At 46.5% G+C, this 27,826-nt stretch overlaps 1 protein-coding gene across 3 annotated transcripts; it reads left to right on the top strand.

Moving 5' to 3' along the window:
- Positions 1-989: 989 nt before the first annotated feature.
- On the top strand, positions 990-27,241 carry ACTR5 (actin related protein 5). 3 transcript variants are annotated; one of them, XR_009530123.1, is made up of 10 exons: positions 990-1,388; positions 2,585-2,814; positions 4,727-4,896; positions 8,566-8,783; positions 9,443-9,625; positions 15,596-15,712; positions 16,435-16,574; positions 17,670-17,802; positions 20,440-22,147; positions 26,117-27,241. XR_009530123.1 is itself a non-coding variant. In XM_060078102.1 (9 exons), exons 1-9 carry the CDS (start codon positions 990-992, stop codon positions 20,695-20,697), a joined length of 1,848 nt encoding a protein of 615 aa, XP_059934085.1. In that variant the 3' UTR covers positions 20,698-24,097. The 3 variants fall into 3 exon arrangements, 1 of the variants encoding a protein (XP_059934085.1); XR_009530124.1 differs by lacking the exon at positions 26,117-27,241 and adding an exon at positions 24,004-24,077; XM_060078102.1 differs by lacking the exon at positions 26,117-27,241 and having other exon boundaries at positions 20,440-24,097.
- The last annotated feature ends 585 nt before the right edge of the window (positions 27,242-27,826 follow it).

The raw sequence follows: 27,826 nt of genomic DNA, 5'->3' as shown, positions 1-27,826 counted from the left end.
TGCTTTTACCTCACAAAGTGTTCCAGAGCTGGGAGGGTAGAGTCAAGGCAGCTGCTCTAATTCTTGCAATCCCCTTGGCTGGTGGAAAGGGGGAAACAGGGCAGGGGAGAGCGTGCCCAGTCCTTTTAGAGCTAAAACTAAGGGGGTGGGGGGTCCCGGTCACATTACCTCCACTCCCACCCTCATTGGCCAGAACTGAGTCACATGATCACAACAAGCTAGATGACCACGCAGGGGAATTATACCACAAAAAAGAAGAAAGAGAATATGCACATAGTAGGTAACAATTAGCAGTCCTTTTCTCAGCGTTTGAGGTCTGTGAGAGGGTACAGTCTGTAGGTCTTAATAAATAAATCTATTTTAAAACTTTATATTGTATTATAAAATATAACACACGTGCAGAAAAGTGCACAAATCGTAAAGAGGACGGTTTGATGAACTTTCACAAAGTGAACACGCCTGAGTAGCAAGCTCCTCGGTCAAGAAATTGAGCGGTCGGTACCCCCGAGTTTGTTTCCTTGACAGCAAGGCTAAAGGCGACGTAATCATGTGGGGGCAGAGCCAAGGGCGGTTGAAGATGATCCCCGGCAAATAGGGCGTGGCTAAGCGGAAAAGGGAGCCCCGCGGAGCTCAGTTCTGGAGGCCAGGAAGGGGCTGCGCCCTTGGCGTTACGCACTCGGGGCGGGGCTTGCTGGCCCAGAGTCCCGGCTACAGCGAAGGGGCGTGGCCAGGTCGGATGTTGGGGGCGAGGTTAAGCCACAGCCAGGGAGGGCGGGGCCTAGCGATCCCGAAGGCGGCATGGGCCACCAAGGGCGAGTTAGGTGAAAAGGCCGGCGGGGCTTAGAGAGGAGAGGAGGCTTGGCGAACCCGCTGTGATGCGCGGGGGCGGAGTCTCGCGCGATCTGGGCGGGCGCTGCGTCGGGGGCGGGGCTTCGCGCCATTTGGGCGGACGCTGCGGCGAGGGGCGGGGCCAGTGCGCGCGCTCCAAGATGGCGGCGGCCAGTGCAGCAGGGCAGCCTACGAATGTATTCCCATTCCGTGATGCCCGCGCCGCGCCGGATCAGGTGCTGGAGGCCGGTCCGGTGGCGCACGGGCCATTGCCGGTGCCTCTGGTGCTGGACAACGGGTCGTTCCAGGCCCGCGCAGGCTGGGCGTGCCCCGGGCCGGACCCGGGCCCCGAGCCCCGGCTGCAGTTCCGCGCCGTGTGCGCCCGCGGGCGGGGCGGGGCTCGGGGCGGGGCGGGCCCGCAGGTAGGCAACGCGCTGGGCAGCCTGGAGCCGCTGCGCTGGATGCTGCGATCGCCCTTCGACCGCAACGTGCCAGTGAACCTGGAGCTGCAGGAGCTGCTGCTTGACTACAGCTTCCAGCATCTGGGTGTCTCCTCACAGGTGAAGGGCGGGGTGGGGTTAGGCTTGAGGGGAGGGGTGAGGTCGTGTCCCCGCTCACTCCGCTCTCCGAGGGATAATAGTCACTCCAGTAGTTCTGATTGTCATTTAGTCATTGATTTAGTCAGTTGATCAAATATTAGGCGCCTAACGTGTGTTAAGTCTTGTGCTAGGCGCTTGGGGTATGGCAGTGAGCAAAAACAACGCCCTTTTCTCTTGGAGCACATATTCGGGCTCGTTTGTTAATACATTAATTTATTATCAGATATGTATTGAGCATCTACTCTGTGTCAGGCACTTTTCTAGGTGTTTGAAATACGTCCGTGAACGTGACACGAAATCTCCTGTGCTTATGGAGCGGGTGTGGAAAGTCGCTCTAGTATGAAAAAACAAACAATAAACGATAGAATTAAGTAGTATATTTTGTGGCATGATAGAAGGACAGGAGAGGGTTGCATGTTTTCAATAAGATGGTTAGGGGGAGGACTCAGGAAGAAGGTGTTGTTTGAGCAAGGACTAAAGGAGATGATTGAGGGAACGATCCTTGTGAATATTAGAGGGAATAGTATTCTGGAGAGAGGGCACAGCCAGTAAAAAGGCCCTGAGGCAGGAGTGTGCCCTAATCCTAACTGAGGGCAGCCAGAGTGAGGGGGAGGGTAGTCAGTGGAAGAGGAAGTCGGAGAGGTAATGAGGGGACAAGTCACACACCTTATAGGCTTTTACACTGAGTGAAATAGGGAGCCGTTGCAGGGTGTTGAACAAAAGAGGGACGTGACTTATGTTCCAAAAGGATCACCATAGCTGCTGTATGGAGAATGGACTGGCCGGGGTCATAGGTTAGAAGCAGGGAGACCAGTTAGAAGGCTGTTGCAGTTAGGAGGTGAGGGATGATGGTGACTTAGATGAGGGAGGAGTTGAGGATGTGGTAAGAAGCAGTTGGATTCTGGAGATATTTTGAAGATAGAGCCAGATGATTGGCTGACAGTTTGGATGGGGCTTGACTTAAGTTGACCCTACTTTCATATTTTCCAAAGCAACTTCCAGGAGAGATGGGTGTTTTACAGTTGCTTCTGATATAGTTTTATGATTGGAGACCAAAAGCCAGCTGAGCCCTTGCAATAAGGATTTCTGTTTCTTTTTAGGCTTTAAAAGGAGTATTCTCTTAGCACCTACCAATTTACTCTTTTCTTTCCAAGTAGGGCTGTGTCGATCATCCCATAGTTTTGACAGAAGCCGTGTGCAACCCACTGTATTCACGACAGATGATGTCCGAGCTTCTCTTTGAGTGCTATGGGATTCCTACGGTTGCCTATGGAATAGACAGCCTCTTCAGCTTCTACCACAATAAGCCAAAGAACTTGATTTCCAGTGGGCTCATCATTTCATCTGGATACCAGTGTACACATATTTTACCCATCTTAGAAGGGAGGTGAGTTGCACTTATGGCATTTGGGCGCTGTTTTGAGAAGCATTCAGGAAACGTTTATTGGGCGCCTGATTTAAAGGTGGAGTGGAAAGAGCAAGGACAGGACCATGAACTGGCCTCTGGGCTTAGTTCTGACCTTCCTCACTGTGTGAGTATAGATGTCACTTCATCATCCATCCTTTGTGACCTCCTGGATCGAGTTGGGGTAGATGGTCCAAATCCATAATTCTAGAACTTTATGGTTCTGACTTAATGGTGAGATGGCTAACACCGTACCTGTAGGTAGTAGGTGCTCAATAAAAATGTTCTGAGTAAATTATTTAAATAGATTGAATTTAGACTGTCGTGTTCTGGAGTCACTTTTTAATAAGAGGTTTTTTAATTTTTTTACTTAAAGCTATTTTATGACAATTATTTAGACCTTTCTTTTTAACTACTGTACCTGGTACATAATAGGTATAGTAGATGTTTTCAAGTTCTATAAAAGGTGAGGGTAGTTTCTGTCATGTTTAAAATCTTCTCGTTTTATAGCTGGGTTTTCGTTGTCTGTTAAAGAGACTAGGCCGGGGAGGGAGGGATAAATTGAGAATTTGGGATTAACAGATGCACACTACTATATATAAAACAGATAAACAACAAGGATTTACTATATACACACAGAATTCAATATCTTGTAATAATCTATAATGGAAAAGAAACTGAAAAAGAATGTGTATATAACTGAATCACTTTGCTGTACACCTGAAACACTGTAAATTAACTATACTTCAATAAAAAATTAAAAATTAAAAAAAGAGAGAGAGAGAGACTAGGCCAGCATCATGCTCTCCTGAGAAGGTTTCTCTTTGCATAGAGATAGAGAGGGTGTGTAAGTAGTGAGAGAAGGCCTGGCTTTGGAATTGAAAGCCTGGGTTTGCAGCTCTGCTGAGGATGAGGTACTTAACTTCTTCACTTAGTTTCCTAACATATAAACTTGGGAAAAACCGATTTCTCAGGGTTACCTTGAGAATGAAACGAGATAATGTAGGTGATGGCACTTTGTAAAACAGTCTGAATATTTAAGTGAAAATAAATGCTGTTGAATTTATTGAGCCCTATAGTGGGAATTTCTCTTGACGTTCTTACAAAAATTTATGAAGAAAAAAGTAATTCTTAGACATTACCAAACACTCTTGCTATAGAGTTTTCTATCTTATGTAACCAGAATATTCAGAACTTAAAAATAATACTGTTCTTTTATGTTATGTTATATTGAGAGAAAGTGATTTTACCCAAAGGCTAAGAAATGATCAGATTGGGGCATTTCATGTTCTATGCTGGCATCTGCTGGTGAGGTGTGGTATAGCAGTGACATTTTAGTACACAGCAAGCTCCTAGTGCTCGGCTCCTCTAACTTACTCACATTGAGAAAATAAAGGTACTCTGGTTCTCCTCCCCTTCACTTCATGTCAGAGGGACCTGGTTCTCTTAGGAGATTACAGTAAGCCAATGTGTACGTGATTACTTAATGTGTTTGTCTAGGGGAGGGGTACTCAAACTCTGGCCTACACTAGAGGGACTTGGGAAGCTTGTCAAAATGCATATTCCTGGGGAAAAATGCATATTTCTAGGCCCTTCCCAGAGCAGATGAGTCCTTCCGAGATGCTTGCCAGGAAGTTACCTTCCGAGATGCTTGCCAGAAGTTAGATGTTCATGTGTCTGTTTGGATGTGCTCTAGGAATGCCTGCATTGGGTAAGAGGTTGCACTAAGGCAACTTTAAAGTTCCTTCCAACTGTTAGGTTTTATTTCCCCCAGCTGGTCTGTTGCTTCCTTATTAGTCTACATCAAACTATCCTCCGCCCTAGTGCATGTGCCCTATATTCTCTCCTCCACATTGCCCAAAATTTCAGTGCTGTTTCCATCCCTTGGTTGTAGGTTGGATGCTAAAAACTGCAAACGCATCAACCTGGGAGGAAGCCAAGCAGCTGGCTACCTCCAGCGTCTCCTGCAGCTGAAGTATCCTGGGCACCTGGCAGCCATCACTCTCAGCCGCATGGAGGAGATCCTGCACGAGCACAGCTACATCGCTGAGGATTATGTGGAAGGTACAAAGAGGATGTTTGCTTGCAGCTTTCGAATGTTGTCTACCTTTGGGGTGTTCCTTAAATTGTTCCCAGGGTGACTCTTTCGCTCACTTTTTTACTCTTGGTACTTTTTAGCATTCCCTTTCCTTTTTGGTATTTGTTTTCCTAACAGACTTTTTCAATTAATCGATAACTTGCATATGTAGGTTCTTTTTCAACATCGTTTTGGCTACTCTGGTTCCTTTGCCTTTCCATATAAATATTAGGATCAGTTTGTCCATATCTACAAAAAAGTTCTGTTGAGATTGTGATTGAAAGAACATTCAATCTGTAGATCAGTTTGTATATAAAACAACAACATTCTAAATGTAGATTCAGATATAATGTTAAATCCAGATTGGGGAGAATTGACTTTTTTTTTTTACTATGTTGAGGCTTCTAATCCATGAACATAGTATGTCTTTCCATTTCTCTAGGTCTTTATTTATTTCTTTCATCAGCATTTTATAATTTTCAGTGTATAGACCTGTACGTGTTTTATTAGATTTATGCCTAATTATTTCTTTCCTTGTTTTTTTCATTTCAGTTTTCAGTTGCTCATTGCTATTGTATAGAAATGCAGTTAATTTTTACATGTTTACCTTGTATCCTGTGACCTTGTGAAATTTACTAGTTCTAGTTTTTTGTAGATTCCTTGGGAATTTCTAGGTAGACATGTCATCTGGGAATAGGGACATTTTTATTTCTTCCTTTCCAATCTGTTTGCCTTTGTTTCTTTAGGAGTGGTAAGAGTGGACATTTTTGCCTTGTTCCTAATCGCTGATCTTGTGGTGGGGAAAGCCTTTAGTCTTCCCCTATTAATTATATGATGTTACCTCTAGTTTTTTTTTTTTTTTTAACCTCTAGGTTTTTTTTACAGATATCCTTTATCAAATTGAGGAAATTCCTTTCTGTGCCTAGTTTTGCTGATCATTTTTATCATGAATGGATTTTGAATTTTGTGAAATGCTTTTTCTGCATCTGATATGATCCTATGGTGTTGGTGCTTTGGACTGTTCATATAGGAGAGTATCATGATTGCTTTTCAAATATTGAACTAGCCTTGATTTGGGGGGATAAACCCCACTTACTCATGTATATTATTTTTTAATATATTGCTGGATTCAATTTGGTAAATTTTATGAGGTTTTTGTGTATATTCATGAGGAATATTAATCTATACTTTTCTTGTACTGTCTTTGTCTTGTTTTGGTATCATGGCAATAATGGTCTTATTAAATGAGCTAGAAAGTGTTCTCGTCTACTTTCTGGAAGACTGTGTAAATAATTGATATTATTTTTTTCTTTAAATGTTTGATAGAATTCTCCAGTAGAACCATTTGAGCCTGGGGATTTCTTTTTCTGAATGAATTCAGTTTCTTTAATAGAAGTAGGACTATTTAGGTGATTGCATTGGTGTCTTCTTTTTTGCTTCAGGTTTCTTTTGCTCTTTTTTTCTAGTTTCTTAAGGTAGAAGCTTAGATTATTATGATAACTTCTTTTTAATATAGGCATTTAAAGCTTGAATTTCCCTCTCAGCAGGGCTTTATCTACATTTCACAGATTTTGGTATGTTTTCTTTTTTACTAAGTTCACATATTTTCCAATTTCGCTAAGCCTTTTTTATTTGGAACCATTGATTATTTAGAAATAAATTATTTTATATCCAAGTGTTTGGAGACTTCCTTGTTATCTTTCTGTGGTTGATTTCTAGTTTAATTTCATTATGGTCAAAGAACTTATGTTGTCTGGTATCAGTTAAACTTGTGAAGATTTGTTTTAGGAGCCAGGCACGATCTGTTTTGGCGAATATTCCATATACACTTGCAAAGAATGTGTATCCTGCTGCTGTTGGGTGGAGTATTCTGTGATGCCATTTAGGTTCTATTGGTTGATGGTGTTGTTCAGTTCTATACCCCTCTTCATTTTCCATCAAACCATATTGATTATTAAGGGTGTTGAAATCTCCAGGGATAATTGTGAATTTTCCCATTTCTCCTCTCAGTTCTGTCAGTTTTTGCTTTCAAGTGTCTGAAGCTCTTTTGTTAGGTAAACATTTAGGATTCTTACGTCTTCTTGGCAGTTGATCTTTGACCATTACATAGTGTCCCTTTTTATCCCTTTATCAAAGCAAATTTTCTTTGCTTTGAAGTCTGCTTGGACATTAACATAGCCACTCCAACTTTCTTTTGATTAGTGTGTCTTTCTGGCCTTTTAATCTACCTGTATCATTATATTCAAAGTAAGTTTCTTAATAGTTGGGTCCTTTTTTTAAAAAAAAAAAGATCCCTTCTGTCAGTCTCTATCTTTTAATCGATATGTTAAGACCATTTCCAATTAATTTAATTCTTCTTACGTTTGGGTTTAGGTCCACTGTTTGATTTTTTTTTTTTTTTTGTGGTACGCGGGCCTCTCACTGTTGTGGCCTCTCCCATTGCGGAGCACAGGCTCCGGATGCGTGGGCTCAGCGGCCATGGCTCACGGGCCCAGCCGCTCCATGGCATGTGGGATCTTCCCGGACCGGGACATGAACCCGTGTCCCCTGCATCGGCAGGCGGACTCTCAACCACTGCGCCACCAGGGAAGCCCCTACCATTTGATTTTTTTGTTTTCTGTTATTCCTTCTCTTTGTTGTTCTTATTGCTCTCTCTTGCCTTCTTTGGGTTACTTGAACGTTTGAAAATTTTTTTTGGTATTCCATTTTAATTTGTCTACTGTGTTTTTCACTGTATATTTGTCGTGTAGGTTTTTTTTAACTGTAGCTCTAGAGATGACAGTATACACGCTTTTCACAGTCTTCTTAGAATCTCTGTTTTACCAGTTCAAGTGGAACGTGGAGGTGTCAGCACTCCAGAGGCCCCCCCCCCTTTTTTTAAATTTATTTATTTTATTTATTTTTGGCTGTGTTGGGTCTTCGTTGCTGCTTGCAGGCTTTCTCTAGTTGTGGCGAGCGGGGGCTAATCTTCATTGCGGTGCACGGGCTTCTCATTGCGATGGCTTCTCTTGTTGCGGAGCATGGGCTCTAGGTGCGCGGGCTTCAGTAGTTGTGGTGCGCAGGCTCAGTAGTTGTGGCTCGCGGGCTCCAGAGCACAGGCTCAGTTGTTGTGGCGCATGGGCTCAGTTGCTCTGCGGCATGTGGGATCTTCCCGGACCAGGGCTCAAACCCATGTCCCCTGCATTGGCAGGCGGATTCTTAACCACTGCGCCACCAGGGAAGTCCCCAGAGGCCCCTTTATCCTTCCTCCTTTATGTCGGACTTGTCTTCTGTGTCGCATCTACATACATTGGAAACCCATCAGACGTCGTCATGGTTTTTACTTCCAATTGTCAGTGTATTTTAAGGAGCTCAAGAGGAGGTTAATCTACTATGTTTAATCAGATTTTCATCATTTCTGTTGCTTTCCCTTCATTTCTGGTGCTCTAGATGGTATCCTTTCTGTCTGAAGAACTTTATTTAGCAATTCGCTCAGAGCAGGTGTGTTGGCATCGTGTCCAGGTCTTATAGCTGCATTTCGCCGATTGGGTGGCTTCAGAGATGGGATGGAGTGTGCTTCCTCCATCTTACCCACACCTGGAACCCAGGTGCCGACTTTCTAATCTCAGTGCTAATAGTGTTTCCGTTTCCTAACTTCCAAAATCATTCTGTTGAAGAATTGCAGAAATGGCGGTGCCCCGATTACTATGAGAACCATGTCCACAAGATGCAGCTCCCGTTTTCCACCAAGCTCCTGGGCAGCACCCTGACCTCCGAGGAGAAACAGGAGAGGCGGCAGCAGCAACTGCGGCGGCTGCAGGAGCTCAACGCGCGGCGGCGGGAGGAGAAGCTGCAGCTGGATCAGGAGCGGCTGGACCGGCTGCTCTACGTGCAGGTGACAGCGTACCCCCCAGGGCGGGACTTCAGCCTTGCTCCATAAAATGCATCATGCATCTTTTTGACCTGGGGTCAAGAAGGGGTCTGAGGGGGGGTCATCCATGTAGAGATCGTGCGTGTAGAGGACGGTGTAGCAGCAGGACCTGAGAGCTGTGGGCCTGGCCTCGTCGATTTATTTTATCCTTGCGGTCCCCTTTGTTTGATTTTTAACTTTTGGTTTAAGTGTAGCACACATGATGCAAAGCGCACAAATCTTAAGTGTCCAGCTCAATGAATTTTCACCACTGAAACACGTGATGTATCCAGGTCAAGAAATCGAGCATTACCAGCAGCCCAGAAGCCTCCCTCAGCCTCCTCTTAGTAACTTTTGCATCTCTTCTCACCCGGAAGCTAACATTTCTGACGTCTGTCCCCATAGATGAGTTTTGCCTGCTCCGGTGGTGCTGAGCTGGTGATGCGTGGGAGCCCAGAGGTGGCTTCGTTGCAAAGCTTTGGTGGCGGGGTTGGGGGTTCCATGGGGGGGGCAGGCCCAGGAGGCTTGGGGAGCCCTCTCCCACCATCGTTCTCTGTCCAGTTTCTAAGTTCCACGTCTCCTTCCCGTGCGTGATTGCCCCGATGCACATCTTTGAGGATGGATTGTGACTGCTCGGCTTGCAGGAGCTCCTAGAGGATGGTCAGATGGATCAGTTTCACAAGGCCCTGATAGAGCTGAACATGGACTCGCCGGAAGAGCTGCAGTCCTACATACAGAAGCTCAGTGCCGCAGTGGAGCAGGCGAAGCAGAAGATCCTTCAAGCCGAAGTCAGCCTTGAGGTGGACGTGGTGGACAGCAAGCCAGAGGTACTGCGGGCCTCGGGAGGGAGGTCCCGCGGGGTGGTTGTAGAGCAGGGGTCCCCAACCCCCGGGCCGCAGAGCAGGAGGTGAGCAGTGGGCGAGAGGGTGAAGCTTCATCTGCCGCTCCCCGTAGCTCGCGTTACCACTGGAACCATTCCCCCACTGTCCATGGAAAAATTGTCTTCCATGAAACCAGTCCCTGGTGCCAGAAAGGTTGGGGACTGCTTGTGTAGAGAGAACAGCCCTTTCTGAGGGCGGGAGGAGTGTCCGGAGAAGGCTGACATCAAAGGGGTTGTGACCAGACTCGGGGGAAAGAGAGCAGAGTGGTGTGTGATATCTACGGGGACACGGGTGGGGGCAGGGATGGCACTGACCTTGTACCAACTGAAGTTCTGACCCAAGGGGTTTCAGCCGGTAGAGCTCTGGCCCCCGGGAAGGGGATGTGTGTGAGTAGAGTAGGAAGAACATACACACGCCTATCGTGTGGCCCATCTTGAACCTGAACCTGCCCCTCTGATGGTTCCTGGGCAGTTAGTCATATGCCCCCTTAACTGTCTTCTCATCTTCTATTAAATATATCATGGTTGCTCTTTCATTCACCTCCTTTCCATCTCCATGCTCCCTAAGGACAGGGATCGTGCTTCATGTATAGTTTAGGAATTTTTTACAGCCGCTAATAGACATCCTCAATAAGATATTTGTGGGTTGATTTAAGATCAGCCTTTTGTTAGTTACTAAACACTAACTCTTTGATCTTCTCTCTCCTTTTTGTTTCCCTGCCAGTGGGCTGTTAGTGTTGATGTGGCCAAAAGGGCAGGTGGCGGGGCTGAGATAGGATTCTGGGTAATTCATACCGTAGCACTGGGCCCCGCATGGTGAAGGGGCTGCCTGCAGGCCACACTTCGGCCCCAAGTCACTGGTTGGCTCTCCTGTCTCTAGAACTGGACGAAAGTATTAATAAGTGGACACATGGTTGCTGAATCTGTCATCTCTAGAGTGCTAAAACAAAGGAACTTGTTCATTGCCTTATGACACTTGTGGGGCAAGATTAGCCAGTCCAACTGTTGATTTTTGTTTTTAAATCAACTTTACCTATGCTTTTAGAAAGAAACAGTCTCATGAAAAGCTCCAGTTTGCTGCTGGGTGTAGTGTGGTGCTTACCAGGGACCTCAGGCCCGTCCTTGGCTCGGCAGGCAGCCTGCTTTGCAGTGACTGTGTCTCAGCTGGAGGCTGACTCTCGGTTTCTGCTCTCAGGCTCACCTTCCCCACCTCTCCGACAGGCTGTAGGCCACGTGAGGATAGTGACTGGCCATGAGCATGCGAATGACGAAGCAGATCCTGAGTCAGGCTTCCTCGGCACAGCGTACCGGGTCACTGAGATCCAGGGTAGAAGTGCCTTGACCACCATCTTATTCTCGCACAGCATCCCAGATCAGCTTTTAGAGAACTAATGTGCCTTTTCTAGTTTGCTCCTTTTCAGGTCTGTGTTTCAGATTTGAGCTGTTGTTTCCTAGGATCCAGATCCACATTGCCTTTATTGTTTCTTCATCTGTACTCAGTTTTATCATGCTTATCAACATGTCCACAGGATGTCAGCATCTTTATATCAGAGATGGACCACTGAGCGACATGCACATGGGGGAGTTCAGATTTAAAAAGAAAAAAACAAGCAGCTGTGAAGATGTGATTCCCAAACAGTCGGGGAACCAGTTTTTCCTTTTCTTTTTTCATTTTTCTGCATTTGTTACATGCCCTGATTCAATCACTGTTTATTCATTCAGCAGATACTTATTAAGTCCCTACTTTGTTCTGTGCTCTAAGGGTGCATATTCAAATTTCTCTGGGCTTGGGGTGATTTTGACATGTTGTACTTTAAAAGGTTTCCCTACGTACAACAAATTTGATGAATCGATCTGTCCCCAAAGCTTTAATGGTCAGGGTGATTGTTAGAGATTAGATCGATTACAGTAACATTCATGGAATAAATTTGGCCTCGACACTGGCCAGCCAGTTCTACCTTTCAAAAAGTATTTGTTATATTTTCCAACAATATAATTCTTTTAGAATGGAGAGAACAGATTTATGTGGACCACAGTTCATATTGAAATGCAATCTAAGCAGTAATGGGTGCACTGGATTAATACAGCTACATTTTTTAACTTCCATTGTTTTCTAAAATCCATTTTTTCGGGATTTTGCTGGCGGTCCAGTGGTTAAGACACCATGCTTCCAATGCAAGGGGCATTGGTTCAATCTCTGGTCGGGGAGCTAAGATCCCACATGATGCGTGGCGTGGCCAAAAACATAAATAAAATCCATCTTTTCCTACAGACCAATCCATGCCAGCCCTTGGTATTCTGCAGGTATTCGACAAGGATGTTGTAAAGGAGTAGGCTTCCTTTTGAATACTTTTTTTTTCTTTTTTTTACATCTTTATTGGAGTATAATTGCTTTACAATGGTGTGTTAGTTTCTGCTTTATAACAAAGTGAATCAGTTGAATACTTTTAATATACTTTTAAAATATTTTAAACACTTTTAAAATTTTAAATACTTTTAATATACTTTAAAATACCTCCTAATGAAGTATTTAAACTAAAAGATGCTGATTTTGCATCACTACGAGCGCAGCGTAAGGGGACGGGAGGCGGGAGCACAGCTTGCGAGCACCCTCCTTTGTTGGAAAAGACAATGGGCCAAATACAGAAAGTGCTCTGGCCTGACAAGCCAAGATCAGAGCTGCCCTTTGCTTGTTTTTATGCTGCTTCAGGCTGTTCCAGGGAACCATGCTGCATCTTCTCTGAGGGACTTTGGCAAACTGTTGCTCTGTTCAGTTCCAAGAGAACAGTCATATTTACGTTCCCGTGTGCCACCCAGTACACGTGGAGACCCTGGCAAACCCTAGGGGGAGAGAAACCAGCCATGGTAGAGAAATATGTTCTGTCTTAGATACGTATTGTCGGCATTGAAATTACCAGCTTTGTTCCTCTCTGTGAATCATATGAATTGGGATAAGGAAAATATCTTTTTATCATTTTTAGTGAAGCTAGAAGTTATCTTATTTTTAAGGTGAGATGCTTTTGAATATAGCTAGATATGAAGGTGGATAATGATAGTTTTGTCACAGCTGAAGAAGCCTTTTGAAGCCCAGACATTCTGCAATCCTCTTTATTCTAGAGAAATTTGAGAGGGTTGCCAGGGACTAGGGGTACAGAGGTGACTAAGATGCAATCCCTGTCCTCCTTGGTACCTCAAAAAATAGGGCTACAGAACCGTACTCAGGCTGTAATAAAACTTATCAAGTGTGGTGGTAGATGTGTGTGGGAATACAGAAGCAGTTTTGAGAAAGGATTGGGGTGTTTGAGCTGGGCCCTGGAAGATTATTTGATTTCAGCAGATAGCAAATGAGGAAGGAAGGACATTTTAGACGGGAAGAAGCACACGTGCGGGGAGCAGGGCACATCGGGCACAGAGAGCGGGGTGGGGGGGGATGAAGCTGGAAGGGAGGCCATGGCCGCCTATTAAGGTCTTTATCCATCGGCCCGGATATTATCCTTCAGACAGAGCCTTCAAAGTGTGCTGAGCAAGACAATAATCTGATGAGATTTTATTTTAGGAAAATAACTGGCGCAGTTAGGATGATGGCTTTAGGGAGAGGCAAGGCTGGAGGTGGGAAGACAGGATTAAAATGTGTGTAGTCATCCAGAAGAGAGCTGATTTTTGTCAGTGGCCTGAAGTTTGTCAGTGGCTGTTGGGGTGGAAGGTGGAGGAGGACACACTTCGAAGGTCGGAGCCAAAGATCCTGGTGTCAGGAGTGGCAGTTGCTGATGATAACAGAACATGTGCCAGACCCTGTGCTGGGCACTTGTGCAAGTATCATCTTGATTAATTTTCACAATTCTGTAAGTACCGTCTTCATTCCCATTTTATGAATAAGGAAACTGACATTGAGGCGAGGAAAGAAACGTGCCCAAGGTTGCACAGCTAGGAGCGGCGCAGCTGAGAGACCCGAGCAGTCCGGGTCTAGATTGTCTCCGGTCACTGAGGCTGGGTTGAAAGGCAGCAGGGGGAGGTGGCGCTGGGGACCGAGCTTAGGGTGACGACGAGCTGGGTTCTGAGCCCCCCATCTCTGGAGTCTCTTTGGGACACCAGGCAGGACTGTCCAGGACCCAGCTGTGGAAGGACCTAGACTCACACAGCGAGTGGGAAGAGAAGAATGCCTGGGGAAGGCCACTGCTGAGGGGGTGGGTGGAGCCGAAGGGAAGAGTGTATGAGAGGTTTAAGACACCTGCTGTCCTGTGACAGAGGGCTGGCCTGGTAGTCTGGGGCTCTTTCTGTTCCTGCCTCACCAGAAGCCTGTTTCACGTATCTGCTGCTACATAGAAAACACTCCACACTTAGCAGTGTGAGGCAACAACTGTGTTATTGTGCTCATGAATGTGATGCATCAGGAGTTCAGACAGAGTGGAGCAGGGGACTCTGGGACCTCAGCTGGGAGGACTTGGACAATTGGGAACTGAACTCTCTGGAGGGTTTTTTCACTTCCCTGGCATCTGGGCTGGGATGACTCAGAGGCTGGACTCCACAGACCTGAGCACCCACATGCGGCCTCCCCGCGCGCTTGGGGCTTCTCAGCGCGGCCACTGACTTCCAGGAGGGAGCTCCCGGGAGGGAGGAGCCGGAGAGCATATGTCAAGGGGCTTTGCCTTATTTAAGAGTGACTTTGTGTTTGGGCTTCCCTGGTGGCGCAGTGGTTGAGAGTCTGCCTGCCAATTCAGGGGACACGGGTTCGTGCCCCGGTCCGGGAAGATTCCACATGCCACGGAGCGGCTGGGCCTGTGAGCCATGGCCGCTGAGCCTGCGCGTCCGGAGCCTGTGCTCCACAGCAGGAGAGGCCACAACAGTGAGAGGCCGACATACCGCAAAAAAAAAAAAAAGAGTGATTTTGCATTTTACCTTTGCAGCTGATATGAGTAGGTTCTAGGGAAGTGTAGTTAAGTACTCTGAATTGTGTCGGTAATTTACGTTCGTCATATATTCTGAGAGTGAGGAGGGCTCTCCTCTCAGGCAACCTTGGCGGTTGGTGTTGAATCTGCTCGAACCCTCCCAGGACGCCGTCTCATCAGATAGTCCTGTCTACAGTAGCTATCACTGTTAGAGCCTCCTTCCAGGGAATGCAACAGAGTTCCTTCCTGAAACTTCTCCCCTTTGAGTCCGGAAGGTACAACTCATCTGCCTTTCATGTGGGAAGATGACAGATGCCCGAGGACATCATCCAGAACTATCCCCCCAACCCTCCCAACTTCATTTTTCATTTGTTCAGGTCAAAATTAAAGGTGTCCTAAACTCTCAATTGGGAACCGTGCTGGTATGTCTAGGCCCCGCCCAGGGTCATTGTCATGGAAGAGGAAAGCCTGTTCTGCAGGCCTCCACAGATGGGAGGCATTGGGCCGCCTTGGAGCCTTTAGTCACATCCCCAGCCCAGTGGACCTGCCCTCAAGGGGACTGATTGCTAAGCCTGTTAGTGTTGGCACATATGTTTATTAATTATTGAGAGATTGACTTGATTTTGCCTGTAGTCCAAGCTGCTTTATAGGACACCAGCTCTCACACCCTCTCCCCCAGAGCTCTGTGTGTGGTGGTGTGACAGGTGCAGGCAGCCAGTCCTCCCCGGGGTGCCAGGCTGGAGCTGCCCCTCGGAAGCCTTCAGAGAAGGTGGGAGTTGATGAGGCTTGTCTCAGTGGGAAGGGTAGGGGATAAGAGCGAAGCTCATCCCTGGCTTTTTAGTCTTTTAGTCTTGTGTTCACATGTGTTCCTTTTTTTTTTAACAGTTTAGAAACTTTTTCATAGTTTTTATGTGTGGATGTACTTTTAGGACATCAGGCAAGATCCCAGTTCTTTTTGGTGACAGTGAACTCAGAGAACTAAGGCTCGCTGAATTACAGGTTCTGTCCACTTGTGTTTCTTCTCTTCTCAGACCCCTGACCTGGGGCAGCTCGAACCATCTCTGGAAGACGTGGAAAACATCAACGACTTCGAGCCCTTGTTTTCGGAGGAAACGCCCGAAGTGGAGAAGCCGGTGACCACGGTCCAGGTTGGCCTCCCGTAGCCTCCACCTTGCTTAAGCTTTGAAGCTTAACATAAATGACCAGTCAGGTTTAGTCTGCTTCTTTAGGAATACTTTTCCCTAAAATACCAGTTGTATTTTCTAGAAGGGAGAGTCCCAGTACCGAAAACTTCCAAAGTCAGGGTTTTCCCCCCCGCCGTGGTGATTGTTTGGGGTTCCAGCACTAAGCTCCGTGAATCTGTGAGAAACAGTCTCCTCGGTGGAAGCATTTGGGCAACTAACTGGGGACTTTAGACCCGAAGACCAGCTTTTAATGATTTTATTTACATTTAAGCCAGTGTCACAATGCTTCATCCTCATTTGGGTCTGTGTTTCTGTCATTACGATGGCAGCCAGGTAGACTGGCGTGAGGCTGAGACATACCCGGGAGAAGGTCTCGGCTCTGCGGGCCCCGGGGACTGAGCCAGGCACTTGGTCTTCCAGTACCAGCCTTTCTCAGCTGCTCTTCACCAAGTCTCTTTCCCTGCATCTCAGGGACCATTTCATGAAGCAGTTGTGTAGCGGTTTATAATCCGGAGGTTGAAGAAGGTAGAAAACTGAATGATCAAATCAAGAGAGTTGGGGAGAGGTTATTCTGTCACAAAGGACAGAAGCTATGTTGGACTAAGAAATGCAGTTAGAAGAAACTGGCAACTGGGATGTTTGTTCTCATGGCCTAAAAATATCTTCTAAACCTTGGGTTTTTAAAGCCCGTGTTTAACTTGGCAGCATATCATCAGCTGTTTGTTGGGACAGAAAGAATTCGAGCTCCAGAGATTATCTTCCAGCCGTCTCTCATCGGAGAGGAGCAGGCCGGCATAGCTGAGACCCTCCAGTACATTCTGGACAGGTGAGACTGACACTTCTTTCTGTTACTTCTATTTTCCTGAACCATTTCCTTGAATTTTGAATTGAACAGTGGATTTGTTGGCCGGGCATCTCCTTTTCATTGACTTGCTGCACTCAGATGGTATTCTTTCTCTCTCACCAAGCGTGGCACCGAGTTAGGGCTCTCTAATTCATTTCTGAACGTGTAAATGCTCAACGTGTAAATGCTCAACGTGTAAATGCTTGATTTGAGGAGCTTTAAGAGTTTCTTTCAAAAATTTGGGCAACGTGATATATGTGCATTGGCTTTCCTATAAATCTTCACATTATTGCAGACTAGTGATTCTAAATCACCCTAAAAACGTGCAGAACTTAGTTTTTTTCCCCACCTTGCATTTTATTTATTTAAGAGTTTGCATTTCTACAAGAACATGCCTCCCCCACACCCATTTATACAGGTATTTTCCTGCAGTGTGAGTTTTCCTAATACAAGTTGGACAGGTAGGGAACACGATTTTGTGGTACTCTGGTTGCTATTGGTTAAAACAGGGTGGAAACTTAAACCTAGCAAGGAAGAAAAGCCATTGCAGCTACTTAGTTTGAGTGGCTTTGAGTTTTGTCTAGCAGTGGGTGGGAAAGTGAGCAAACACAAATAAGATAAAACTAGTAGTAAAAAAAAAAAAAAAAAGCACAAGTGGAGGGATGGGTCCTCAAAAGGAGAGGCAGAACTTCTGGGGGTGATAGAAATGTTCTGTATCTTGGTTGTGGTGATGGTTACTGTGTAATGGTTACTGCTGTTGATGGGTATATAAATTTGTCAGACTTCATCCAAATGTATTTAAAGTAATCCTCAATAAAGTCAATTTTTTAGAAAAACATGTATTAGAAAGACATAATATTTTAATCATGCTAAGGAAATGGATTGACCATTCAGATTAAGGTTTTGGCTAGCTATTTGGCATTCTGTAAAGACACAAATGAAAAATGGAAGGCTTTTTTTTTAACTTTTTGTGTAGACATTTTCTGTTTTGTACTGAGAGCTTGCATTTCCACATCCATATTCTCTTCCAATATTCAAGTTGGAGGGACTAGAGCAGAGGAATCGTCTTGTCCCCAGGTACCCAAAAGATGTTCAGGAGTTGCTGGTTCAGAACGTTTTCCTCACTGGCGGGAACATGATGTATCCTGGGATGAAGGTCAGAATCGAGAAGGAGCTGTTGGAGATGAGACCCTTTCAGTCTTCCTTTCAGGTACCAATTGTCCGTGTAACCAGCTGTTTCGAAAATAGCCTTATTTGTTTTCTGGTTACAAAAGTAGTAAAGTGTAAATGAGAAAAATTACTTGATAATTCCATCATCCAGAGATAGCCACTATTAACACGTTTGTGGCTTTCCTTCTGGTCTTCAATCTATGTGGTTTTTTTTTTTTTTTTTTTTTTGTGGTACGCGGGCCTCTCACTGTTGCGGCCTCTCCCGTTGCGGAGCACAGGCTCCGGACACGCAGGCTCAGTGGCCATGGCTCACGGGCCCAGCTGCTTCGTGGCATGTGGGATCTTCCCGGACTGGGGCACGAACCCATATCCCCTGCATCGGCAGGCGGACTCTCAACCACTGTGCCACCAGGGAAGCCCTATGTTTTAATTTTTTTTTTTTTTTACTTTTATTTATGTATTTATTTATTTAATTTTGGCTGCGTTGGGTCTTCATTGCTGTTTGTGGGCTTTCTCTAGTTGTGGTGAGCGGGGGCTGCTCTTCGTTGCGGTGAGTGGGCTTCTCATTGAGGTGGCTTCTCTTGTTGTGGAGCACAGGCTCTAGGCGCACGGGCTTCAGTAGTTGTGGCGATGGGCTTAGTTGCTCCGCGACATGTGGGATCTTCCCGGACCAGGGATCGAAACCGTGTCCCCTGCATTGGCAGGCAGATTCTTAACCACTGAGCCAGCAGGGAAGCCCTATGTTTAATTGTTAAAGCAGAATGGAAATCGTATTTTAAGTATTTCTTTGTTTTAATTGACAAAGGAAGGCCTGCATATAGTAAAAATTCAGAGAGTACAAGAGTGTACATTGAGAACAAGGCATTCTTTAGGAGACTGGCTGGGAAGGTTTTTCTTTCTTTCACATATTTTCTGCACATTTGAGTGTATACTACTTTGTAACCTGAATTTCTTAACCTGTCGTGAACATTTTCTCCCATGTCATTATTCTTCTAAAATACTTTAAAAAATGACTGTATGGTGTGGATGCCCCACAATTTATCTACCAAATTCCCGATCACCAAGAAACATGGTCTGAGCTCCTGTTGCGGACCAGGCACCTTGGGATGCTGAGATGTCTTAGACGCCAGATGCCCTGGCCCCAAGGAGCTTGCTGTCCGAGGGAGCAGCAGTCAGATGAATAGGCCGGGATAACCCACAGCGTGAGGGGCATACAGACGTAGGCGCCTAGGGAAGGCTTCTTGGAGGTGAGTCTTCTGAGGATGAGGAGGTGTTTGCCAGGTAGAGAGTGTGGAGGGCTGTGGGGTGGAGGGAGCACTCCGGACAGGGCCTAGCACGAGCAAGGGCTCGGGGGCCGCGAACTTGTTGAGTGGTGAGCAGCTGGGTGTGGCTGGGGCTCATGGCTGTGAAGAGGGGTGGGGGAGGGGAGTGTGCAGGGCACACGCGGTGCAGAGCTTCCGTGTCCTGCTGGGGGCTTGGCTGTGGCCCCCTGTGCCGCACGATGTGTTGTGCGCTCAGGGTGTGGTCTCTGGGCTTCGGTCCTGACTCCGGCCCCGCCGTCGCTGAATTCTGCCAGGCCTCAGTTTTCTCCGCAGTACGAAGGGCATCGTCCTGGTGCCTGTTACCAGCATTCAGCGCGCCTTGCCCGTCAGGTGCTCAGCACAGAGCCTGCGTGTGCTAAACAGACATCAGCTGGTGTGCTGAGGGTTCCTCAGAACACTCCAGGTTCCACAGTTCTCTCGAAGGACCCACAGGATTCAACACGTAGTCCTCATGATTTATCACAGTGAGCACTTCCCCGGTGCAAGGAGCAGAGTGAGCGCCTTACACTCCTTCTGTCACCGACACTTTCTAAGCCAGAGCGGTCGGGGCTTTTGTGACCCTGATTTTGTTGATGGTCCCTTCTCGCAAGTCTCACCTCATCCTCCTCCATCTGTGCTGATTCCACCTGCCCTTTACTCCAGAAAGTTCCAAAACCACCATTCCATCCTGGGACTTCTGTGGGTGGGGCAGGGAAGCGGGAGGTGGGAGGTCAGACAGGCGACTCCAGAGAAGAGGAGGCCCGGTCTGAGTTGGAAAGCGGCCCGCCCAGTGCTCAGCTCAGCCTAGTTGAGGGACACCCACAGGGCTGCTGACCCCGGCCTTGCTCCCCTAATAAGCCGTGAAAACCGAGCGCTGGCAGCATCGTGGAGAGCCCAGGTCAGCCTCTCTGCTCTTATTTCTCCTGAGGCTCCTTTGCCCTCGTGGCCAGAACCACCTCGCATCAGCCTCTGCTTCCCTCTGCTGGCAGGGAGGGGATCAGGTCCAGGAAGGCCTTCCCTCCAGGCCTCTCCACGTGACGGCTTGTGGTCTACAGCACGGGGCAGGAGGCAGGGCAGCTGGTCCCTCTCCCGCCCAGAGTGGCAGGTCTGACGTTGGTAAAGTAGCTCATAACCACGTATCCGGTGAGGTCGTGTCCGGTGGGCTCTGCGTGTTTGCGTGATTTCTTGAAGAGTCTGGAACATTTCACTCAGCTCTCCTTGGAGGGTGCAGAGGTAGTCCTGCCCCGTCTTGGAATGAAAGGGGGCCCTCCTGCGTGTGGATAAAATGTAGGGGCTGTAGCTGGCCTTGCTGAACATTCAGTCCTCGGACCCTGATGGGAGATGCCTGTCCAGTGACTGCTCTGCTCACGTTTCAGGTTCAGCTGGCCTCGAACCCTGTGCTGGATGCCTGGTATGGTGCTCGCGACTGGGCCTTGGACCACCTGGACAACGAGGACGTCTGGATCACCAGGAAGGATTATGAAGAGAAGGGAGGAGGCTACCTCAAGGAGCACTGTGCTTCCAACGTGTACGTCCCCATCCGCCTGCCCAAGCAGGCTTCGCGCTCCACAGAAGCCCAGGCATCCGGCAAGGGCTCGGGGGCCAGCGGAGGCGGGGCTGGCGAGCAGGCGTAGCAGACGGGCCCCTCCAGGGACCTTGGGCCACGTCAGCCAGTGTGACAGGACGGTGACTCTGCCAGCTGTGTCCAGCCCGAGTCTGCTGGGAACATTTGGCTGCAAGATGGATTTCTCCTGGGGAGAACAGCTTAGCGCCACTGGGAGTTACCCTCTGCAACTGTGTTCTTTTGGGGGCGTTGGCGGTGAAGGGACTTTAGGTGGCCTGCTGTCTTTGCTGAGCCATGGATGAGCCGTGGCCTTCACTTCCCCCAGCAGTGAATGAAGACAGGATGGGGGACGGAGGTGTTCAGTCTGCACAGGCTTCCTTACCACATTTTAAAGCCTTTCTTGTTTTTTAAAAAAAATCCTTTAAATTTTATATTGTCAGTGTAGATAGTCTTCTAAATTTATTACAAAATTGTGTGAATGCCCAGCAGGTGGAGTTCTTTCACATACAGGTAAAAAGGTAACATTTGTATCCTAAGAACAATCAACCACGAACTCTCAGGGGCTAGAAATACTTCCCTCCTTCTTCTGTTTCTGCTTAGAAATAAGGAAAAGGGGGCCCAAAGAGGGGAACCGGATAGTACGAAGTCACTCCGTTAGGGCCTGCCCGGTGCCCACTTCTGAATGGGCAGGTGTGGGGCTAGTGGCCCGACTCTTCGTACTTTCTTTGCTGGAAGCTTTTCCACGATGTGAGGCCTTCCTACAGTTTTTAAAACTTCTCTTCCTGTGACTGTGTTGGCTGCTTAACTTTTCAGCTCTTTCCGAAGAGAGAAACAGACTGGAAAAGGTGAGCTGTGGAGCCTTTTCAGTTCAGCCACAACCTCACATTCCCTGGACCTTTGCCGCCTCATTGTACACAGACAGATAACCCCTCTCTTATACGGAGATTGCTTGGTGAGAATTTTAACCCTCAAACACACCCAGTGCTTGAGCCCAGAAGGCTCCAGAGCTGCTAGCGTCCTTGTCACAGAATCCGTACGTTTAAATCCCAGGGGATGTCTGGCCCAGCCCTCTGAGGAGGCCACTTCAGAACCAGTCTGCTGCTGCAGTTCACCAAAGATGGTCACCTGCATCTCCAGCTCTCCGGGGCTTCGAAACTGAAGACTGGGAAGGGCCAGTGGTGGTGGAGGAGGAAGCACAAGATCCAGGCCGACTCAGGGCCCCCCATGGCCCTGCCGGGGAGCCCCAGGCCGTCCACAGCTGGGCCTGAGGCCGGGTGAGATGGTGAGAGCAAACGGGAGCTGCTGAGAAAGGACAGATATGAAGAAGGCAGGCCCCGCCTCCTGGGAGAGGTTTCCATGTCACGTTTCTGGGAAGAGGAGTTGTGCTGACTGCCGTAGGCCTGGGGAGACAGGGGTCTTTCTCCCACAGCCAACATTTTAAACAGCCGGAACAGCAGTGGTGAGGTGGAAGGATTGCCCTGGAAGTCCAGCCTTAGTGAGGAAGGACCATGGGTGGCCAGGTAAGCTGGGCTACAGCGTAGTCCAACAACAAGTGTTGTTATTGACAATTCCTAGTGAAGAGTATCTCAGATAAGAAAGATGTTCCCTTTTCCCCTGCCAGCTTAGAAAAACAGTCTCCTGAGAGCTGTAGAAAACTGGCCCAAAGAGCCTGTTCTGAAAAAATATGGGCTCTCATCCTGTTCCAAATTTGGTTGCAAATGGTAAATGTAACAAAGGATTCTTTTAAGTCACTTGGGTTTTAGAGAAATGTAACCATGTACTGTTTTTTAAAAATCCTAAAAAAATTGATATCTATAAAAATTTTTTTAATCTTAAAAAAGATTGACAGCCTTGCTTAATTATATGTTGCCCTAGTAATAACATTTTATTTGACAGCTCTGTTTTTAAAAATGAAGGTACAGCTGTTTTTAAGTTGTCTGTATTGGCTAGAAGAGCTTTGCAATTTCCTTCTTTCTCCTATGACTATGATTTTAAATTAACAGTGCATGCTTTCTATATTTGGCTCTGTAATCATGTATATGTTATACACAATTATGAAACAAACCAATTTCAATTGAGATAAAAGCACAAGCCTTAAAAATCAGAAGCAAAGTAAAACAAATGAAGCTAATTATTAGATATCAAGTTGGTAGCTTACTCACACAGAGAGGTCTTATTTTAAGTCTTTAATTAGGTGACTTTAATTAGGTGACTTTACTTTAAGTGACTTTTATTTTTTATTTATTTATTTTTTAAAAATGGGTAAAAATCTTCATTAGACATTTCTCCATAAAGACATACAAGTGGTCAATCTACATATGAAAATTTGCTCAACATCGCTAAGCATCAGGGAAATGGAAATCAAGCCACAAGGAGATATCACTCACACCTGTTAGCATGTGTATTATAAAAAGACAATTAGGGCTTCCCTGGTGGCACAGTGGCTGAGAGTCTGCCTGCCGATGCAGGGGACAAGTGTTCGTGCACTGGTCTGGGAGGATCCCACATGCCGCCGAGCGGTTGGGCCCATGATCCATGGCCGCTGAGCCTGTGCGTTTGGAGCCTGTGCTCCCCAACGGGAGAGCCCACAACAATGAGAGGCCCGTGTACGTTTTCACGTTCTGGGAAGGCCACCTTGGGGATCCACGGAGGCTTTTCTCCCGTCCTATCACGGTGCAGGTCGTCCGCCACATCCTCAGGGAGAGCTGAGAGTTGTTCGCTATGTGAATCGTCATCAGCATCGCTGTTATGTATGCTCTCCACGATGCATTTGTTTTCACGTTCTGTGAAGGCCACCTTGATTTTCCACGGAGGCTTTTCTTCTGTCTTATCACGGTGCAGGTCATCTGCCACAACCTCAGGGAGAGCTGTATCCTTTTCCTTATCACGGCCACAAATGCTATCCAAAGTTGATACTGAATCGTCATCAAAATCGCTGCTATGTATGCTCTCCACGATCCATTCGTTTTCACGTTCTGGGAAGGCCACCTTGATTTTCCATGGAGGCTTTTCTTCTGTCCTATCACGGTGCAGGTCATCCGCCACATCCTCAGGGAGACCGTTTTCACGTTCTGGGAAGGCCACATTGATGATCCACGGAGGCTTTTCTTCTGTCCTATCACGGTGCAGGTCATCCGCCACATCGTCAGGGAGAGCGGTTTTGTTTGCTGTCCAATCCACCCTGGAGGTAGCAGGAGCCACTTTAATTGTCCTCACATGGGGCAGTTTCTCCAACAGGTCCTCAGGGGGCTCTTCAGCTGGGTCATTTATAGGGTGCATCCTAAAATGTGGCCGGATGCGGATCTTTTTCAGCCAGCCTGGGGTTGATATTCTTGACCTCTGATGAGTGTTTCTTCTTCTCGCATTCTGGGAGCAGCATCCTGTCTCGACAAGCCGTGGCTGGAAGAAGCTCTGGATACAAATCAGGGGCAGCGGGTGCTCAGGAGCGGCGCCAAGTGCACCCCGCGGAGGCGGTCGGCCTTAAGTCCAGCGGATATCCCGCAGGGAAGCGCGCACAGAGGGCAGAGGCACCAAGTCCTGCAGCGCACACAGGTCCTCAGAGCGCGGAAAGAAGTCGGCCGCGCTGTCCCGGCACAGCTTCACCGAGTGATCATGGCCCAAGCACGGCCTCGGGAACGCTGGCTGCGGACACGATGGCCACACCCGCCTGGGGGCCCCGGCCCCTCGGGCGCCCACCGCCTGGCGGCTGCGGCCCCGCAACCTGCGCAGGACCGGCGTCGCAGCCAGAAGACATAGGGCCACGGGCCCCAGCTACGCCGACCCCCCCATGCCGCACTCCAGAGACCCTGCGCGGCCTGGTGTTGGCGCAGGCATCTCTAAGTGACTTTTAGAAAAAAGAGAAAAAAACCCAGTAGTTGAATGTACATCTTTAGTAGGGTATATATCTTTAGTAGGATATATTCTAAGAACAAAAAAGAACTGCAAAGAAATCTTACTGTTTTCAGTAATTATGTTGTTAGTAATAGCATTGGTATAGTTACTGTGAAGATATAAATATTTATGTATATATATGTAAATAATTATGTTAATGTGTTTAGGAACCAAGATTTTCAGCATAAGTTACAAGGCATAAAAATATAAAATCAATAAATTAAAGTCCTGTAATCCTAAATTTGAATCATGAATATCAGTAAGAGCACATGATGTATTTTCTCTCTAAAAGTATTAATTTCTTAGCTGAAATATGATCTAGAAATAGTGAACAGCCCAGTATCAAGGAGTATCCCTCATGTGGCTTCTCAAATACCATTTCTCATTAAAAGGAACCAGGGCTCCTTGGAGAAATGGCTGATTCCAGTTCTGGGGCAGGAAATATACAAGATGAGCCTGGAATATCTTGTTGCATCAGAAAGTGAGGAAACGGGGCTTCCCTGGTGGCACAGTGGTTGAGAGTCCACCTGCCGATGCAGGGAACACGGGTTTGAGCCCCGGTCCGGGAAGATCCCACATGCCGCGGAGCGGCTGGGCCCGTGAGCCATGGCCACTGAGCCTGCGCGTCCGGAGCCTGTGCTCCGCAACGGGAGAGGCCACAACAGTGAGAGACCCGCATACCGCAAAAAAAAAAAAAAAAAAAGAAACGATCAAAGACTCCTGAAGACTCCTGGGATCACATCAAAAGAACTCAGTGGCTCCCACCCACTGGCCAAAAAATGGGACAACTTGAACATCAGAAAGAACAAAAATGAAGGGTTAAAACATCAAATATTGAAATCCATGAATTCATCATCGGTTATCTTTGGAGGATCCAGCTCATCATTTGAAAACTGATAAAGAGAAAGAAGGGAAAGAAGCAGGCATGGATCCTGCCTTTCCTGTACAAACTGGACCCCATGGTAACCATGTAGATGGTAAGGGAATTTTTCATTATAGAGTTTTTCCAGCTAATGAATGAAGAAAGAATGATAGAATACCATTATTTTCTAACTCCTGATAATGGCAAGAGACAGAGATCAACGACAGCTGAAAACCATTTGGCAGAAAGCTGACGGGGATCTTTGTAGTGGATGGATATTGTGTGCCTTCTGATGTGATACGATGAAGCATATTGAACAACATCCATGAAGTATTCTTACAAAAAAATGTTTAGTCTGAATCTGATCAAGCTTCCGACTTACCTGCCAGTTTATTGAAAATACTGGAGACAGAGAAACCTTGTATAAATGAGTCCCAACAGGATGCAGATGGTGCACTCAGGTTAGGAAAATGAGAAGAGGGTTTATTACAAAGGTGAAGGCAGAACGTGAAGGATAGCGCAGGATCCTGGCATGAGGGACAGAGAAGCCTTTGCCAGTAGGAGGGAGAAATTACCAGAACCTGGAAGGGGAGGCAGTTGTGTGGAACAGCTGTCTTGAGAGGAACAGTTACCTTCAGTCAAGAAGCACAGCCAACCCAAGGTGGCCTTGCACAGAGGGAGTCGGGGAAATAAACACTCTGACCTAATTCTTCTCCCTCCCTCCCATTCCTACCAGGGCTCCCTATTGGCCAAAGCCAACTGAAACCAGAGGGCAGGAAAGCCTGGATGATGAAGCCTACTGGGGCAGAGCAAGGTGAAGAAGGGTGGAAGGTGGACCTGAATGGGGCAAGTGAGCAAAATCTGTCACAAACATAATGATAACACCATAGGGTTGCCATCAGCAAAATCCAGAATGCAGAGAATTCGCCAGGATAAACAATCTTCTTCTTCTTCTTTTTTTCTTCCATCAAATTACTTGCACAGAAGGGAGGAAAGGGACAAAGTGGGAGAACCTATAAATTAAACATTTTTCCCCTTAGCAAATAAATTGCAAAGGGGATAAAAAGAAGGGGACCTGTGTATTAAAAGACATTTGAACCATAACACAGATACAAAGTGTAGACCTGCAGACCCCAGTGCTAATAAATCACCTGGTAAAGAAGATCAACTCCTGGCAAAATCTGGGAAGGCTGAACAGTGTCTGGATATTTGATTGTATGAAAGAATTATTGATAGGTTTTAATTTTTAGATATGACAGTGTATGGAGAGAGAGAGAGAGCGAGCTTATGGAGGTACATACTGAAGTATCTGCAGATGAAATGGTATGTCTGGGATTTGCTCCAAAATAATCAAGTGGGGTGGAGGGGAGTGGGAGGGAGGTATAGATGAAACAAGAATAGCCATGTGGTTTTTATCATGAATGGGGGGGATAGGTACATAATGGTGCACTATACTTCTCTCTCTACTTTTTGTATGTGCTTGAAGTTTTCCATTAAAAGAAACAAAAGTAACACTACTCTTGTCTAGCTTCTTTTGTTTGTCTGTAGCGGTTTGTTGTAGACATCACTCAATATCACTGCATGTGGAGTTGCTTCTCTTCCATCCTTTAAAAACATGTGCAAAAAAAATGTGTGTATATCTGCCACAAACATGACAAAAAACACCAGGAGAACGCATCCAGGATATCCACATACACATACAATTTTTACACAAATATTAGCACACTATATAACAGTATACCTTGGAGATCACCCTACATCAATACAAAAACAGCTGCCACATTCTTTTTTCCCTGTCGTATTTTTATGTTATGTTTAATGAATAATGCATTCACAAGATTCTGGAAAACCACCCTCTAATCCTCTGCTCTTCTATACTAAGAAATATGATATAATTGCAAACATTTTCCCATAATGGGTGTTTGTTGTTTGACTTTGTGGAGGTGTTTTTCCATGCAGAATTCGTTATGGGCTCAAATCAAGCAATCTTTTAAAATTGCTTTTGGGTTTCATGTTATCCTTAGAAAAGCCTTGCTCACACTGAGAAAACAAAAAACAAAACAAAAACAAAGACCTACTTTTTCTTCCTGTATACTTAGTTATTGTAAACATTTTTATGTCAAAAATAAACTACATAATGGCATAAACATAAATGGGCAAACTAACAAGTTGTAAAATGAACAGTTGTGCCGTCACAATGGTCAAGAAACAGAACATTGCTACTCGGCTTCCCCACCAGGACACTCCAGTATGATCTTTCTCGATCAAAATCTCCTTTCCCCTTGTAGGAAACCACGATACCAATTTCTATAGTATTCCTTTCCGTGCCCTTTATAGTTTGACCACCCAATTATGCATCTCTAAACGTTGTCTTTACTATGCATCCATGTTGCACATAGCCATGGTTCACTCATTCCCATTGCTTATAGTATTTTGTTGTGTGCTT

The sequence above is a fragment of the Mesoplodon densirostris genome, chromosome 16, assembly GCF_025265405.1.
Source record: "Mesoplodon densirostris isolate mMesDen1 chromosome 16, mMesDen1 primary haplotype, whole genome shotgun sequence".
NCBI lineage: Eukaryota > Metazoa > Chordata > Mammalia > Artiodactyla > Ziphiidae > Mesoplodon > Mesoplodon densirostris.
This window is presented reverse-complemented; position numbering and strand designations above follow the sequence as displayed.

Coding starts and splice junctions, on each gene's coding strand:
- ACTR5 (XM_060078102.1), top strand. CDS start 990: ATGGCGGCGGCCAGTGCAGCAGGGCAGCCTACGAATGTATTCCCATTC. Junction 1,389..2,584: donor ATCTGGGTGTCTCCTCACAG/GTGAAGGGCGGG, acceptor CTTTCCAAGTAG/GGCTGTGTCGATCATCCCAT. Junction 8,784..9,442: donor ACCGGCTGCTCTACGTGCAG/GTGACAGCGTAC, acceptor CTCGGCTTGCAG/GAGCTCCTAGAGGATGGTCA.